Raw genomic sequence first — 18,634 nt, forward strand, 5'->3', positions numbered from 1 at the left:
AACAGGAACAAGACAGGGATGTTCGCTTTCACCACTCTTAGTAAACATAGTAATATAAGTCCTAGCCACAGCAATCAGACAAGAAGAAGAGATAAAAGGAATCCATGTTGGAAAGGAGGAAGTAAAACTCTCATTATTCGCAGATGAAATGATACTGTACATAGAAAACCCTAAAGACTCCACCAGGAAACTACTAGACTTAATAAATTCAGCAAGATAGAGGATACAAAATCAACATCCAGAAATCAATGGCATTTTTATACACTAATAATGAATTCTCAGAAAGAGAAACTAAACAAACAATCCCATTTACCATTGAAACAACAACAACAAAAATACCTAGAAATAAACTTAAAGATGGAGGTAAAAGACTGTACTTGGAAAACTATAAGACAATGAACAAAGAAACAGAGGAAGATACAACAAATGAAAATGTATACCATGTTCATGGATTAGAAGAATTAACATCATTAAAATGTCCATACTACCCAAAGTAATTTATAGATTCAACGCAATCCCTATTAAAATACCAACAGCATACTTCACAGAACTACAACAAATATTCCAAAAATTTATATGGAACCATAAGAGACCCCAAATAGCTGCAGCAATCTTGAGAAAGAAGAACAAAGTTGGAAGGATCACAATACTGGATATCCAACTATACTGCAAAACCATTATAATCAAAACAGCCGGTACTAGAACAAGAACAGGCATATAGACAAATGGAACAGAACAGAGACCCCAGAATTGACCCACACCATTAGAGTCAATTAATATTTGCAAAGGACACAAGAGCATACAGTGGAGTAAAGAACGTCTCTTCAACAAAATGGTGTTGGAAAAACTGGATGGACACATGCAAAAAGATGAAAGTAGACCACCAACTTACACCATACACAAGAATAACCTCAAAATGGATAAAAGACTTAAATGTAAGCCATGAAACCATAAAAATCCTAAAAGAGAACATAGGCAGTAAAATCTCAGACATCTCACATAGCAGAGTTTTTGCCGATACATCTCCTAGGGCAAGAGAAACAAAAGAAAAAAAGAAAAAGCTTCTGCACAGCAAAAGAAACCACCATCAAAATAAAAAGGGACCACGAAGACAAGAGGAGAAACAGTCCAGAGATGGAAGACGCTGACGACGCCTTGCCACACTAGCAGTCAGCAGCTGTGCGTCGCTGCAGGTTGCCTAGGACCAAACCAGAGAGGGTCGGACCTGCATTGCCACCATGTGCCCACCATCCAGATATCATGGCTGACATATACACATAAGGATCTGTTTGACATTGAAACGGGGACTCAGAACTGTTAGACATTGAAATTGGGACTCAAACATTTTTTGTTATTATATGTTTATTTCTAGTCTGCAGAGGCAAGACTTTTTAAAGGAAAGAAATGGGGGAAAAATAGATACAGAGGCAAAGAAGCATTGAACAGACTGTCAAACTACAGCGGGAAGGCAGGGGAGGTTGGCGGGGGGGGGGGGGGGGGGGGGCTGTAAGAGATCAACAGAAGGACTTGTACCCATGCATATAAGCATAACCAATGGATACAAGACACTGGCGGGGGGGGGGGGGGGGGGGGGGGGGGGAACAGGTGAGGGCATGTACTGGGGGGTAGGGGAGGCCGGGGAAAGGTCAATGGGGGGGGGGGAAAGGAGACATATGTACTACTATTTGTAATACTTCAAACAATAAAAAAAAAATAAAAAATAAAAATAAAAAATAAATAAATAAAATAAAATAAAAAGGGAACCCAATGTATGAGAGAACATATTTGCCAATGATACATCTGAAAAGTGGTTAATCTCCAAATATATAAAGTACTCATACAACTCACAAACAATCCAATTAAAAAAACAGGCAAAGACACTTCTCCAAAGAGGACAAATGGCTGAGAGCATATGAAAAAATACTCAAAGTCACTAATCATCAGAGAAATGAAAATTAAAACTACACACCTGTCAGAATGGCTACCATCAATAAATCCACAAACAATAAGTGCTGGAAAGGATGTGAAGAAAAGGGAACAAGTTTACTGCTGGTGGCAATTGGTGCAAACACCATGGAAAACAGTATGGAGTTTCCTCAAGAAATTAAAAATGGAACTCCATTGGACTCAATGATCCCACTTCTGGAAATATATCCTAAAAACCCTGAAACACCAATAAGGAAGAATATATGCACACTATGTTTATAGCAGCATTATTTACAATAGCTAAGATTTGGAATCAGCCTAAGTACCCATCAGTAGATGAATGCATAAAAAAGCTGTGGGACATTTACACCATGGAATACTATGCGGCTGTAAAAAAAAAAGGGGGGGGGGGCTCTCTCATCCTTTGGGACAGCATGGATGGACTTAGAGACTATTATGCTAAGTGAAATAAGCCAATCTGAGAAAGACAAACATCACATGTTCTCGCTTATTTGTGGAATCCAATGAACAAAATGACTGACTGACCAACAAAATAAGAGCTGAGCATGGAGGCATGGAACAGACTCACATACCTCAATGTGGGGGTGGGGGAACGAGGAGAGATAAACCAAAGAACTTACATACTTTCATACATAGCCCATGAACATGGACAATAGGGTGGTGGAGACAGGGGTTAGGGGGGCAAGGGCTGGGCAGAGGGAGATAAACGGGGAGAAAATGGAAAACATCTATAATACTGTCAACAATAAAAAATGATAAAAACTAAAAAAATAAAAATGTGCATTAATACTCATGTTCAAATTTTAAAAAAAAAACTTCAGTCAAATTTCAAAAGAACCCCTGAACCACATCAATGCAGCACACTTTGATAATTACTATCTCCTTACTTTTCATCTCCTATGAATTTTACCTGTTTCCAATGCAGCCTCGCTTCTATTGTTTCTTCACATACAGCTGTTTGATTAATCTTGTTACAACCCAGCTACTGCGGCACAGGGATTTATTGATTTCCATAATCTACTGAGACAAGTACAGTTCCTGGCACCTGAAGCCCTCTATGTTATGAACCCAGTACACTTTTCAAGGCTTTTCCTCCGTCATTTCCCAGCCAAATTCTAAGCTCTAGTAAACCAATTGTTTTCCATTCCTAAAACAAATCTTTTTCCACTACACAGCCTTTTATTATAAAGGTTATGTATCTACTGGTATTTGAGATTTTCTTGCCTTACTAACTCCACCTCAGAAATGTCTGCTCATGCCCTGACCGGTTTGGCTCGGTGGAGAGAGCGTCAGCCTGCAGACTAAACAGTCCAGGTTCGATTCCGGTCAAGGGCATGTACCTTGGTTGTGGGCACATCCCCAGTAGGAGGTGTGCAGGAGGCAGTTGATTGATGTTTCTCTCTCATCGATGTTTCTAACTCTCTATCCCTCTCTATTCCTCTCTGTAAAAAATCAATAAAATATATTTTAAAAAATTAAAAAGAAATGTCTGCTCATCTTTTTGAGCTCAGCTCAAACCCCACCACCCTGCTAAACATTGCTTCTACCTCTAACCATGCTAATGATTTATGTACTTTATTTAATCACATCTAGACTAAGTTTTACCATAAAAAGGATTTTTAAAAAGTAGTTCCTATAAAATCTAGTAACAGAAACTGACTAATAACTGAGATGACTATTTAAAACTGCCCAATGGCCGAAACCGGTTTGGCTCAGTGGATAGAGCGTCGGCCTGCGGACTGAAAGGTCCCAGGTTCGATTCCGGTCAAGGGCATGTACCTTGGTTGCAGGCACATCCCCAGTGGGGGGTGTGCAGGAGGCAGCTGATCGATGTTTCTCTCTCCTCGATGTTTCTAACTCTCTCTCTCCTTTCCTCTCTGTAAAAAATCAATAAAATATATTTTAAAAATAAATAAATAAATAAATAAATAAAACTGCCCAATGAGTGATAGAAATCTTCCAAAATGGGATTATGGTGATGACTAAGTAAATTCACTAAATATTACTGAATTGATGACTTAAAAATGCATCAATTTTATATCTCAATAAAGATGTATTTTTTAAAAAAGAACTCACAGGCCTGGCCGGCATGGCTCAGTGGTTGAACGTCAACTTATGAACCAAGAGGTCATGTAGGGTTCGATTCCCATTCAGGACACATGCCCAGGTTTTAGGCTTGATCCCCAGTGTGGGGTGTGCAGGAGGCAGCTGATCAGTGAATCTCTACCATCACAGATGTTTCTATCTCTCGCTCCCTTTCCCTTCCTCTCTGAAATCAATAAAAATATATATTAAAAAAAAAAAAACTCACAGAAAGTATAAAAGAGGTTACCAAGGACTTGCAAGGAACGGGAAGTTATTATTTAGTAGGTACCAAGCTAAGTGTGGGATGATGAAAAATTTCTGAAAATGGATAGTGGTAATAGTTGTATAACACTATGAATGTACTAAATGCCAATGAAACATACATTTTAAAATGGTAAATTTTATATTATGCATATTTAACCATAATTTTTAAAATGAGGTTGGTTTTATTTTTTTATTTTCTAAAAATATATATCTTTATTGATTTCAGAGAGGAAAGGAGAGGGAAAGAGAGATAGAAACATCAATGATGAGAGAGAATCATTGATCAGCTGCCTCCTGCACGCCCCCAACTGGGGATCGAGCCCACAACCCTGGAATGTGCCCTTGACTGGAATCAAACCTGGGACCCTTCAGTCCGCAGGCCAATGCTCTATCCACTGAGCCAAACCAGCTAGGGCATGAGGTTGGTTTTAGACATGTTGAGTTTGAGATACCTGTGGAACAATGATGGAGATGTTAGAAGAATCTAAAGCTGAGAAAAGAGAGCAAAACTGGAGAATAATTTGAAGATACTGACCATAACTTTGAATTTTAGGAGTAACCTAGTACCTAACATGTAGTAGCTGCTCAATAAATATTGTCAACTAAATATTTGTTGTTAAAAAGAATTAATAAATTTTCTTAAAAATACAAAAAAATTTCAATTTTCTCATCAGTTGACAATGATTCATCTTACGGATTTGTTAAGTATCATATTAACCCTTTGCACTCGCTTGCTTTTTTCTCGATTCCTTTATTCTAATGCTAACCATGTCGAGTCACACTCGACATCTGAGTGCAAAAGGTTAAGCTATCATTATATTTCTACATTCTGTAGACTTCTCAGTACTTTATATGCACAAAAGAGAATCACTTTCTTATGCCTTGGTCTGTTTTACACATGAATAAGTATCACAAGAAATCAAGACTTAGAGTCTTCTTTCTTTATAGGTGAGTGGTAATAACCTACCCGGATAGTTACTGTGTGATTGGCAGATGGTCGCAAGAGAGGCAGTTGGGTCCCACACTTAGGCATTCTTCTCATCTCCTCAATGGGAGTTCCAAGCCATTTCTTATCTGGAGAAAGGTGAGGTGGAACGTATTTAGGGATCCTCCTGTCTGTCCTCTGATGTTTGATTTCACATTGTTCTTTTCTAAGGTCAAAACAAATGTATTCAGTCACAAACTACTTACTGTTTAAATTCACTTGGATACACAATACAAATCTTACCTCGAATGTTATTGTTTTAAATGTGTCAAGCTTGTCTTTCTCCTTGGTAATTAAGGAGAAAAAAAACTTATAACGCTTATAGTAAAACCCAAGAGTTCAGTTGCAATAGTTTGTAGAAGAAATTTCCAAACACAAATAAATCACTTTCTGAAGAAAGGACCATGTAAGAATATGGACACTGCCAGTAATCTTCCATGAAGTGAACTTTGATAGGAAAAATAAATCACAGAAATAATAGAGAGTGGGCTTTAAGATTCCATAAGGAATATTTGCAAAAACGTAACTTTCAATATATTTTTTGGTAATTAGATAGCCTGGGATTTAAAACTCAGTGTTAAGACCCACAAATTACATAATTTCAGTGAATTCTCTAACCCAAATTTCAGTTTTCTCATTTTTTAAGTGAGTACAATACCACCTGCATGCCTGTCAGAGCATTAGAGAAACTGCATTATACAATGGCCTAGGGAACGGCTAAGTAAACAGTAGCTGCTATCAATCAAATATTTTTATGTCTTGATAATTCACATTAACTTCAGAAGGAAGTTCATTAAACTAAAAAACCGATTAACAATATTTATTTACATCTTCTTTTCTGTTTTGGCCTTTTTAGAATTTAAAATTTGGAGTCTAGGTTCAAATTTAGCATAAACAGATAGGAAGAAACACAACTGTTTCTTTGCTTCAGTGTAAACTGTATCTTTGCTAAACCCCCCTTAAAAATTACAAAATGCATTACACTACTGGAGATACTCCTGATGGAAAAAATTACCTTTTGTCCTCTGCTTTAGGCATTCTCATGAAATGATCTGTGATTTTAGAACCCTTTTTCCCATGTTGCTTGGAATTTCTGCATTCTACATTCAGGCTAGAAGTACTTCCAGGTAGTCTGGCACTTAAATCATTCATTCCAGCACAACTCTCTCCTTCAAACTGGAAATGTAACCGAATTTCACCTCCCTTAGCGGATGACTGTTTCTTCAATTCAGAGTCAGCTTCTTTGGCTTGGAACTTTGAAGGTTTATTTGCTCTTTGGGTGGAACTGCTATCTTCTTGTTCATCAAATCCTGGACTCGTTTCTTCATCTGCTTCTGAGTCCTGACAACTATTTTTGGAATTATCTACATCCATTGGTGACTCGAGTTCACTTTCTTTCTCAAATGGAGGAGAATTTCCTAGGCTACTTTCCTGCCTACTCAATTTGTTGGCATTTTTCAGTCCAGTACTGACATCCTCTGAGCCAATGTCTGACAAGGGACTCTCTGGCACTACATCTATCTCTTCCTGTTGACAACCCGCACAGTCTTCCACAAGGTGGCAAGACTTTCTGCACTTCTGGAGGCTTCTGGCTTCTCTGGCCTGTTCATCTTCTGTAGTCTGCTTTGCATTTGCAAGCTTTACAGGTATAAAAAACTGTTGATTATCTCTACTTTCCTCACTATATGTGTCACTGTAGTCATCATTTTGAGGTGACTGATCAACGTTAGCATTACTGAACTGTTCTGATACCAGAGTTACTGTTGGAGGTTCACCTTCCAAAAGTTGCTCAGTGTGTTTTCCTTCATTTTGCCACTTACACATAGCTGCAGTCTGCTGCTGGTTCAAATACTGTGTACTTTTTTCAACTGGTGATTTATCAATACTTAGCTGAGAAACATTTTCTAATTTTTCCATGTTATGTTGATAAAAGTTATCTTTTTGTACAGAACTCATCATGGATTCTACTCTTGTATTGTTGTTTTCTTTACTATGCAAACTATAAGAAAATAGAAAGAACTAATGACAAAGTAGAACTTACATTATAATAGAAAGAACTTATGATGCAAAGAAACCACTTACCCAACCACATTCCAACATCATAGCAATAATTAAACTACTTGTGATTATCTAAGCATACAGCATTCTCTTCCATGACTCCTTGTCTTTGCACATATGCCTATAATGCCCTTTCCCCAACTATGTGCCTAGTAAATACCTCCCAGGATGAAGCGATAAACGTCACTTCCTGTGCAGTCTTTCCTAAAGCTAAAGTGGATAGTTTGTTTTACATTCTTACTACCACTGTACCTTGTTTATACCTTTACTGTTCCATTTATCACACTAAGTAATATAGCAGGTCCTTGAATAACGTTGTTTCATTCAATATCATTTTGTTATAATGTTGATAAGATGCAATGGGAACTTAACTCTTGTTTCTATCATTTAGCCTATAGCAAAACTGGTTTCATTGTATGTCATTTCACTTAAAGATGTGAAACCTATTGAAACATAAATGAAGACTTACTGTAATCATGTGTTTCTGTATCTGTTATCACCATTACAAGTATCTTAAAGATAGAATTATTTCTACTTCACCTCTGTATCTCAAGTATATAGGACAATCTAAAGTATATAAGAGACTCTAAAAACTTTTTATTTATAAACTGAAAGAATAAATGTGAATTTAAAAAACTGAGAAAGCAAGGAGAGAACATAGCACGAAGTAAGATAAAACATCCATATATCATGCCATTCATTTCTCTATATACATATGTTTCTGTACCTTTCTGATTCAGCTGTCTTGATTCCTTTAGCTTCCATCCAACTGGTAATAGTCTTTTGTTTGAAAACTGTTAAAAAACAACAACACCCAGAACATTAATGTATATGAATACATACCTTCAAAGAGAAAATACTTATAACAGCATATACACATGTAATGCACTATGCTACGTTCTGTGGGTTGAAAAGATCAGTCACTCCTTTCACACTCAAGCAATGGGAAATAATATAGGAACATAAATATAAATACATTTGTCATAGAGTAGAAATCAACCAGCCTCCAAAAGAGTTGGTATGGCCTAATGAATGAGAGTATAGGCTCTAGAATCAGACCACCTGGATTCAAATCCTGGTTCTCCCACTGGATTCCTGTGTGACTTTGTGAAGGGTCCTTTCTCTGTGTCTCAGATTCCTTACTTGTAAACATGCAAATGAATAGTATCTCTCCTGGGATTACAAAAAAAGTGCCAAAAGTCACACTCAGAGCTGTAATTCCAGAATTCAAAACAAGGAAGTCGCAGTAATGCATGAGACATGTAGCCTAGAGGACAAACCTGAAGGGGCAAGAACAAACCTCATTGGTAGAAACCAGCAAGAAAACTATTGATCTAGGTCAGTGGATCCCAAACCCATCTGAATCACTGGGAGGCTGCTAATAAGTGGGTCCCAGAGCCACATCACACATACTGAATCAGAGTCTGTATGTGTGATGATGGAGGTATGAGGGGAGCTAGAATCTGTATTTTTTTTCAAAAAGTGATTTTGATGATCAACTAGTCTGGAGAACTACTGCCAAGGACCAGAACTAATCCTTGTGAGAATAGAGAGGAAAAGTTGAGAAGTGAGTCATTACAGACTTCATAATCATAGAAATCAAAGGTGACACTAAGTTTTAAGCTTGACAGACTTAAAAGATGGGACAGCATTAAATAGAAATGGAAGGGGGGAGTCTGGATTTAGGGGGAAAATATAATTAGGTCAATTCTGAACATACTAAATTTGAGTTGCCAATGAGATAACTAGAAAGAAAAGACCAGCAGACAGTAGCAAAAGTAGCTCAGTAGAGAGAAATGCAACATAAATAAATGCAAGCCACAACTTATATAAGCATTAGAAATAAACATGCTTTCAAAAGTTAATGTACTTCATGTAGATTAAATGTATATAATATTTTAGTATAAAAAAACAAAATCTTGAATAGTCTCAACTACTGGTCTAAACTGCAATGAATCTAGACATATTAAATCATAGACTCATTCTCATCTACCTATGTCCCTCAAATACAACATGAGCAAAAGAGATACTGTCCCAAATATATGAAAATCAACAGCTTATTTATCACTATAATTAAGTGCCTCATAATTTGTACCTTCCACAAAATACTAACAGTCTATCTAGTAAAATGGTTTAGCTTTTTCAAAATAGTTTCTTTCAAAAGAGTAATTACATATATGTTTAATATTTCATGTTAAATACCACTACTTTTGGTGTTTTAATTAAATACAGCAAATCAGTCTTCAGAAAAAAATTAGTTTTTAGTCAGAAAGGAATGAGATGAACCTCTTGATTCTGAGACGTTTTCTATAGCTCCACCTTCTCTATTTAATTTCATTATATTAAATACAGCAAGTATAGAAAGTCCTCAAATTACAAACCAGAAATGAGCTCCCCCAAAACAAAATCACTTTTTGAGTCAGTGTAGAATTTAAAACACCTTTTTCCATAAATGTAAAGATTATATGGTATCCAATGACTAGGTTCCTATAATACACATGAAACAGTACCACAATGACAAGTCTGTAGAACCGAAATACTGCCTACATTATTTCATAAAAAACTACAAAGTGTTCCAGTGCAGTTGAAGGGCAGGGCTCTCCAACCACTTGCACCATCGCTGGAGTGGGGAGGGAAACTCTAGGCAGTTATAACAGGCAGAAAAAGGGAGCTCTCTCCTGAAGCTCGGGCTCTGAGCCTGGCTTTGCTCTCTAGGTTCAGGCTTCCTATTATCATTCCTGAAACCTGAGAACAGGATGAAGAAGGAGAAGCAACAGGTGAGGGACTGATACTTCGTGCTAATAAAACATTCCTAACTCCTTCTGAGGGCCCCAGAGAAAGGTCTGCCTACTTCTTTTTCCAAAACCACTACTTCTGGCTTCCAAGGGTTTCTTTTGCGACACATCACAGGACTCTTTCAGTTTTACCCCTCTTATTCCTGAAGTAAGCACGAAATGATGCTTCCCAGGGAATTTCTACCTTTTAACTAGAAATAATCACAGCAAATAGGAAGGGAGGCAATAGATGATGAAAAAGACACAAGATATGGAGTCAAACAAGACCTTACTTTGTTCAGTCACTTAGAAGTACATCATTTCTTTGAGTTTCTATTTCTCACCTATAAAATGTGGTTAACAATACCTACTTCCAAGGCTTAGGTAAATGAATGAGAGAAAATATTAAGTGTCCAGTCTCACAGAGCAGAAACTCAACAAATGTATTCTCTTCCAACACTTCCACCCTATCTCTTTTGTCACTGAAATTAGTAGTTATCCAACTTTATTCTGACTTCACACCATCATTTCAGTAATCAGCATGTTTCAATGAGCAAATAATTCAATTAGGTGCTACACATACAGGCAAAAGACACAAAATCTGTCAAATTCACCTACATATCAAAGGAACACCCCATCTCCACAAAAAGTCTCTTTCCTCCAGCAGCAGCAACATAAGGTATGGGAAGGAAGGATGTAGTGAGACCAAGAGCAATGGGCAGTGGGGGAGTTTCTGAGATGAGGAAAGAGGTCTGAAGACGCTTTTGACAGCTCTATGGCTGAAAGAATCCAGGCCCCCATTTCCCAACCACTGCCCTACACTTGCACCATCTGTGGAGTGGGAGAGAAACTCTAGGTAGTTATAACAGGCAGAAAAAGGAAGCTCCCACAGCAACACAACTGGACAAATCATGCCCTATCAGAATATGAATGGCATGTTAGATTCTGACTGTAGGTAGATATACAAATCTTAATCAATATAAGAAATATGCCCAGGAAAATAAATAACACAAAATTTAAAGACACTGAAGAAATACCTACTTCCTTATCCTGCCTACTTCTCCTAGGATAACTATACATAAAAATTCTAAATAACAAGTTCATAAAAAATTCCAAAATTTGAAACAACAGTTTTTGATAGATTTAGACTTTGAACATTTTGTTAACTGGTGTCCTGTGCCAAGTATACTGAAAACATTTACACACATAGAGTACAGCCCAAGTATTAATTTGGTTCATCTTCTGCAGAAAATCAGAAAATCCAACCAGTGAGGACTGCCTGCCCCCTACCACCTGCAAATAACTTTTCCTCCTTCCTCTGTAAACTAGAGGCCTGGTGCACAAAATTCAAGCACTGGAGGTGAGGAGGGGGGTCCTTCTGCCCGGCCTGTGCCCTCTCCCAGTCGGGGAGCCCTTGGGGGATGTCTGACTGACAAGGAGGCGGGAGAGGCTCCCACCACCACCGCTGCGCTCGCCAGCTGTGAGCCTGGCTTTTGGCTGAGCGGTGCTCCCCCTATGGGAGCGCCCTGACCACCAGGGGGCAGCCCCTGCATTGAGCATCTGGCCCCTGGTGGTCAGTGCACATCATAACAACCAGTCCGTCAATTTGCATATTCACCTTTTATTATACAGGATAAAGTTAATGGGACCACATATTACCTTCTCATGTAAGTCAGATACAATTCCTGGAGGTCACTCTCAGTTCCCTCTCCCCTATACTCTCCTTCACCAAGTCCTCTGAAATCTATATCCAAAATCTTAAAGCCATCCTTTCCCCTCCATCTTCAAAACAGCACCAACATTAGAAGAACATCACAACAATAGGTACATCAGTTATTGTGAAGCATCCATCTTATATAAAAACTGCTGTTTGAAATTTTAACCCTGCTATTTGGCTTCTGTAAATGCTTGCTTGCTTAAATAATAAGGAAAATAAGACTACTCCCACTTCGGAGAGGCCATTAAACCTTCCCCAGACGAAATTATCAGTGCTGGCACCAGGCCCAGCCTTTGGTTGAGGTCTCAAGGCCCCAGCACATAGGGGCTCTTTAAGAACTTGCAAAGGGGACCGGAAACACCCCATATTTGGGAGACAAAGAAGGTAAAAACATATAAATAGGGGAAATTCCTCCATGTTGGGGCCCAGAATTTGAGAAACATTTTCCTTTGGGCCCGCGCATAATAAATGTAACTCCATCTCTCTAAGTATTGCTTGGTTCTTCTCCGGTTTTCTGTAACAATTGGACAACTCCAACTGCGTTTATTTCTTGCAACTGGTTTCCTATTTATAGTCTTAACCTTCTATGTTTTATAAACTACAAATGACCAACATTTTTAATGAGATAATTCAGACAACATAAAAATGCATCATACATAGTAAGGATACGTATCCTAAATAATAAAAGCCTAATATGCTAAGTGTCCGGTCGGCCATTCAACCAATCAAAGTGTAATATGCTAATGATATGCTAAGGCCACTCAACCGCTCGCTATGACACGCACTGACCACCAGGGGGCAGACACTCCAACTGGTGGGTTGGCTTGCTACTGGGGTCAGCCGATCGGGACTGAGCGAGACGATCGGGACTGAGCGAGACGGGCTGGACACTCCCTGGAGGCCTCCTGCGGTCCCTCCCCGGCTGGCCAACCTCCCGCATCCCTCCCCGGCCCCGACTGTGCACTGCTGTGTCTCTCGGCATGGCCTGCGCCATCTAGCAATCCCGGCTGAGGGACCCCTCCCCCCCTGAGTGCATGAATTTCATGCACCGGGCCTCTAGTTATTTCATGAAAAACTTGTTTGTTATAAACAGCATATTTACCAGGTTACATGTATTTCTTACTCTGTGTGCTAGGTGAAACTGAAACTGTAGTTTACAGTTAGAAAATTCCAAAGGCCACAGCCTAAGCAACCTTTTCTAGAATATTAATCAAATGATAACCTCCTTCTTAAAAGCTTTCTAGTGGCTCCCCATAACCAGAGAACCAAGTCCAAATGGGTTGAAATAGCACTCGTTTTTCCATGATAAGCTCTTGCCCCTCTTTCCCAGGTCACCTGACACCAATGTTATTCTGCGCTCCAGTCCTACCACCTTCCCCACATGCTGTTCTCTCTGCCTATATAATTTGTTCTCTCTTTGATTTATGCAGCAAATTCTGCTTATCCTTCAGTACTTAGTTTAGGTCTGCTCCCCATTGCCTCTAAATCCGGAGAGAAGTGTACACCACTCACCAGAGGACTGCCTGACCTCCTTTTTGAAATGCTATCTTCCCTACATGACACAACAAAAGCCAGGCTTCCCCCCTACTTCTCTGGCTGCTTCTCTTCAGTCTACTCTAAATGGTAGTTTCCTCAAGTTCCTGTCCTAGGTCACCTTTATTTCCTCTGCATGCTTTATATGATCTAACTTCCATAGCATCAATTATCATGTTTATGCCAAAAACTTCCAAACCTTCATTTACAGCACAGATATATTTCTTATGAGTACAAACCCACACACTGCATTCTCCCCTAAATGGAACCACTTCTCCCCTTCCCTATTGCCCAGAGCTAAGTATAAAACCATCTTATCTCCCACCTAGATTAACTTGTAATGAGTCTTGGGCCTGCATTTCTGCTTTCTTTCAATCCATTCATTTTCCACACACCAGGCACAGGGAACTTTATCCCAAGCCCCAAAAAGATTATACATGATCAAGCCACTCCCTTACCAAAAATCCTGTATTAGCCTCTCTTTGCCTTGTACATAAAGTGAAAAACCCTGCAAGTCCTAATATGATGTGGTCTTTGCCTAGCTCTCAGTCTCATCTCTCACTACTCACTCTCCCTTGGCAGTATGCATCAGTTGCATGCTGGGAATGCTTCCTTACTTCCTCTTCACCTAGCTAACTCCTCAGTCCTCATTCTTCAGTCCTCAAATTAAGCATCTCATCTTCTGGGAGATTGTCTTTGATCCCAGACTGGATTAGGGATTCCTACTATCTATCAAAACACCCATTACCCTTTATTATGTTGACTTCTGTAACTGTCTATCTCTCCTGACAAATTTTAGGGCCTGAAGACAGAGGCCAAATGACTCTTATTCAACCCTGCACGCCAGAGTCGAGTACAGCACCGGCTAAAACTAACAGCTCTGCACCCATGGAGCCAGATTCTGAATTGAGGGAAGCTGTGCTGTAGTTTCTTTCGATCTAGAGGTTGAAGTTTCACATACACAATTAGACCTCCTTAACGACTAAGACAATTGCTCAAGTCAAACCCGAGTAAAGCAAACAGGTGGAGTCTCCTGTCATTTTCCGCCCTGTGACTGATCATCAGCGTTTCTCACACCACAACAGGAAAAATGTGGCCCCATTTCCCCACTCGTGGCTTTCGTGGCTCAGTAAGGGGACCTCAGAGTGGTGCACACGAGACCAGAGGGGTGACTGGAGTCCCTGGGTCCTCACAGAGACCAAGAGGAGGTTTGGGCCGTAGCGAAGGGCAAAGGTCTTTATTTCCCCACGTACCAAGCGAGGTGGTGCTGCCTCTGTGCGGTCCCGCCCACCCCGGGACGCAGCCTGGCGAGGAGGGTGGGACCCTGAACTGCACAGGAGCGTCCTTGGGATCGAGGACGCGCCTCTGCCCGCCGGGGAAGCTCCGGGCGTCGGAGGCGGCCGGCGAAGTTTCAGAGGCGCCCCAGCGGGGTCGCTTGATGCAGGGTTCACAGGCGGGACCCGAACTCATGCTGGGACCCGCACCGCACAGTCCCCGGCCGGCCCGGGCGGACAGCCTCGTTCACTAACCCTGCGGGACGGACTGCGCCTCCTTCTCGGCGCCTCCGGGCACCATCCCCTCTCTGCGCTGCCTGCTTCTGCAGCTGCTGCTCCGCCGGCTTCCCAAGCCAGGCCCTACCCAGTCGCCTGCCTTCCCTCTTCCACAGGGAACCCGCCTGCCTCGGATGCGCCGCCCCGATTCTGGCTCCGTTCACTTTCCCACCACCGGAAAACTGCCGTCGGGCGCGCCCGGCTTCCGGGTCGTACAACGTCGCAAAGCGGAAGTATGAGGCTTAGCGGACACCGGCGCCCGGAAGGTCAGCGTGTGAAGGAGTCGGTAGTAACGTGCCTCCGCCCGCTGTTCCTGAAGAGCGACGGCCAGACGGACGACCGCGGCCTGAGGCGGTGGTGAGGGGTGACGGCCAGTTTGCTGCGAGACCATGGAGGGCGGCGGGGGAAGCGGCAACAAGACCACAGGGGGGTTGGCCGGCTTTTTCGGAGCCGGCGGAGCTGGTTACTCGCACGCGGATTTGGCCGGAGTCCCGCGTGAGTATCGCGCGCAGCTTGCGATCGTTTCTGGCTGATTCTTGCGACTCGGCCAGGCCTGCGGCGTGCCCTGGCCTCTGTCACTTGTTGGTGTTCGCAGTCTTCAATGTCAGTGGTGTGTCTCGCTGCCGCCCCGTCAAGACTGAGCAAGTTTTGGGAGGCAGGGGTCCCCGACAAGCTCTCTGGGGTTGACCTGGACTCAGAGATGTTCTTGTTTTCTTCCTTTTATATCCGAGCCTTGTGCCTTATCTTTCCTCCCACACATTTATCTCCTTGTGTGGTGGGCTGTGTATTTGGCCCTACGTTAAGAGGAGAGCCCAACTGGGCACGTGAATGGATTCCAAATAGGATCCCGTAGAAAACATTTTAGCGCAAAGCCGCGTATTCTAAACCACAACGTAGCCGTCAGGTCAGAACTCGCAATAATACAGGTAGGCGACAAAGAAATAGGAGTCGAGACAACTGGAGGAGCTGGGAAGTGAGCGGCACCTTACAGGTCACTTACATGAAGAGAGAATTTCAGGAAAGGCAGTATACAAGGTCGAGGGTGCAGAAGCATGAAACCATGCCTTAGCTCTCTCCTCGTTCCTATGAATATGTATTCCAGATCTTTCGGACGTTGTGGGATGACTAGAACTTGGACTTAAAGGTAGTAGGAACTTGGTAGAGGATAATGCCTTTATAAAACTTTTTTTCTTTTTTGATAATTCTTGTATTATTTCTCTAGGTCCTTTATGCTCAAGAATAAACAAACAAAACAAAAAAACCTTTTCAAGTTCCTAGTGTCACCTGTGTCAAAACTGCATCTGGAACACAGTTTATATATAAATCTTAGGAGTCTGAGTTTTGGAGCACGGAGGCAGTGCGCCTTAATGTGGCAAAGCATTGTTGTATTAACTTGACTAAGATTGAAGGCTAAGTGAGAGATTGAAGGGTGAACACCATTCATTGAGCACCTATAGAGCCAGTGACTTTAATTAACTTAAGCAGTTAATTTCTTTCTTTTTTTTAAGGCTGCTGCTTTCACGGAATTTACATCCTACTGAAGTGAGCAAAGTAACAAATAAAAACACTTCAGTTAGTGTTAAGTGTGTGTAAAGGCAGCAAAGCAAGAGCATGAGATGGTGCTGGAAGCAGGAAACCATTTTAGAATGGGACAGGGGAAGCAACTCAGGGGTGTTGATATTTGGGCTATGACCTGAATACGAATGCCTGGGAGGAGGCAAATATACCACTGAAAATGTCTAGTACGTGTGTCCTGAGAAAAAACAAACTTGGCATGTTGGAGGAACAACTGTTAGATGTGTCTACAAAATTGCAAGAGAGTTGGAGTGGTAGGAGATACTGAGCTCAGAGGGGCAAGGAATGGCAGCTGCTAATGTAGTGTTTTGTAAGCCATGGTAAGGAGTTTGAATTTGTAAGTGTAAATGACAGCCATTCAGCTGATTTCCTTTTCTTAAGAAATCACTTGTTGCTATGTAGAGAGTGAATTGAAGAGCCCTAGCCTGTTTGGCCCAGTGGATAGGGTTTGGCTCAGTGGAGAGAGCATCGGCCTGGGAATCAAAGGTTCCGGGTTCAATTCTGGTCAAGGGCACTATCTGGTTGGGTTCCAGGCTCCTCCGGGCCTGGGCCCTCAGGGCACATGCAGGAGACAACCAAATCAATGTGTTGCTCTCACATTGATATTTCTCTCTCTTTCATGCTTTCTTCCACTCTAAAAATCAGTGGGAAAATATCCTCCGGTGAGGATTTAAAAAAAAAAAAGTCAATTGAAGGGACTACTTTAGTCTAGGTGAGATTTAATGGTTGGACTAAGATGGTGTCAATACAGTGATAACACAATACAAAATAGCTATTGAATTAGGAGCTACTAGGCCTTTCAGTTGATGAAAGGACCACAGTCATAGGAAATGCATAGATTTGTGAACAATCAACTAAGATACAGAAGGATCCAAAGATTAAATTTAAAATGTGAGAAAGTTTATTTTCCTTGATAGATTTTTCTAACTTCAGTTAGTGGGATTCAAGTCTGGCCCTCTTGAGTTTCCATTTTCTTTTGTCCTAACCCCCATCCCTGTGGTAATGGCCAGAAAATTATCTATCCTTCCACAGTAAATAACTCTGTCAGCAACTGTTAACATGGAACTGCCATAAAATATTTATTCACAGCATATAGCCCAAACACTGTTTCTCCCATGGAATTATCTGGTTTCTTGTCAGTTTTATTTTGCAATTTGTACAGTTGGCAAGCACTCTTGTAGCAAAGTAGAAAGAAATTAGCTTTATAATTGACCTGAGCTGTGCTTCCTTAAATGTACTTTGATTATTCAATATGTGTTATTGCCAATATTCATGTGTGGGTGCCTGAGCCATCACTGTAATACCTGGTTTGGGATTAAAGACAGTAGGAGGAGGTAGCTCCAAAACTGCCAGGCAAGAAGGATATGCATAGAAAAGTGAGAGAAAATATCACATTCAGTGAGTCTGTAAGTCAGAATTGCAAAACATGAAACAAGAGCAGAATTAATGCTAAATAAAATAACTTTAAACTTTTTGTTGCAATATGACACTTTGTTTTCTTCTAGTGACTGGTATGAATCCACTCTCTCCTTATTTAAATGTGGATCCACGGTATCTCGTGCAGGTAAGATTAAGACTAGTCCTTTTATGGTTTTACTAGTTAGGTGCTTACCATTTTAAATGTTAGGTATTTATGCTGACCTGATCTATATGTACTTTTGGAGGCACCAGTTCTCTGGTATCTATTCACCCTTTTTTCTCACAAACCCTAGGAATTTGGCTTGCAACTTCACCCTGACATCAGTTGATTAAATCTCTTTAAAGGGTTTTGGGGTTTGTTTTTTCCCCCATATTTTTTAAATTGTGGTAAAATAACACTAACAAAATTTGCTATATAACTTTTTAAGTGTTATGTTCACTGTTACTAAATACATTTGTACAGCCATCACCACCTACCATATCCATAACTCTTTCATCTTGTAAAAAATGAAACTCTATACAGTAGTCCCCCCTTTCCCGCAGTTTCACTTTCTGTGGTTTCAGTTACCCATGATTAACTTTGCTCTGAAAGTATTAAATTTTAAAATTCCAGAAATAAACAATTCATAAATTTTAAATCACATGCCGTGCTGAATAGTGTGATGAAATCTCCTGCTTCGTACAGCACAGGACATAAATCATCCCTTTGTTCAGCAGATCGACACTA

At 40.7% G+C, this 18,634-nt stretch overlaps 2 protein-coding genes across 4 annotated transcripts in view; one reads left to right on the forward strand and one right to left on the reverse strand.

Annotated features, from left to right (window-relative positions):
- Positions 1 to 15,077, reverse strand: part of PARG (poly(ADP-ribose) glycohydrolase) — a 184,878-nt gene extending 169,801 nt beyond the window's left edge. Inside the window, exons 1-4 of one of the 3 annotated variants that reach the window (XM_079793725.1) lie at positions 14,893 to 15,077; positions 8,067 to 8,133; positions 6,297 to 7,280; positions 5,260 to 5,447 (exon numbers count right to left, since the gene is read on the reverse strand). In XM_079793725.1, the coding sequence (XP_079649851.1) occupies positions 5,260 to 5,447; positions 6,297 to 7,280; positions 8,067 to 8,133; positions 14,893 to 14,938 (1,285 nt within the window). In that variant the 5' untranslated portion in view covers positions 14,939 to 15,077. Of the gene's footprint in view, positions 1 to 5,259; positions 5,448 to 6,296; positions 7,281 to 8,066; positions 8,134 to 14,616 lie in introns of all 3 variants that reach the window. The other 2 variants (XM_079793726.1, XM_079793724.1) reach the window with 2 other exon arrangements.
- A 94-nt stretch (positions 15,078 to 15,171) lies between these two features.
- Positions 15,172 to 18,634, forward strand: part of LOC307112600 (mitochondrial import inner membrane translocase subunit Tim23) — a 39,966-nt gene continuing 36,503 nt past the window's right edge. Inside the window, exons 1-2 of the mRNA XM_079793370.1 lie at positions 15,172 to 15,408; positions 17,994 to 18,052. Of these exons, the coding sequence (XP_079649496.1) occupies positions 15,303 to 15,408; positions 17,994 to 18,052 (165 nt within the window). The 5' untranslated portion in view covers positions 15,172 to 15,302. The remainder of the gene's footprint in view (positions 15,409 to 17,993; positions 18,053 to 18,634) is intronic.

This window comes from Cnephaeus nilssonii (genome assembly GCF_951640355.1).
Source record: "Cnephaeus nilssonii genome assembly, chromosome: 16".
NCBI classification, from domain to species: Eukaryota; Metazoa; Chordata; class Mammalia; order Chiroptera; family Vespertilionidae; genus Cnephaeus; species Cnephaeus nilssonii.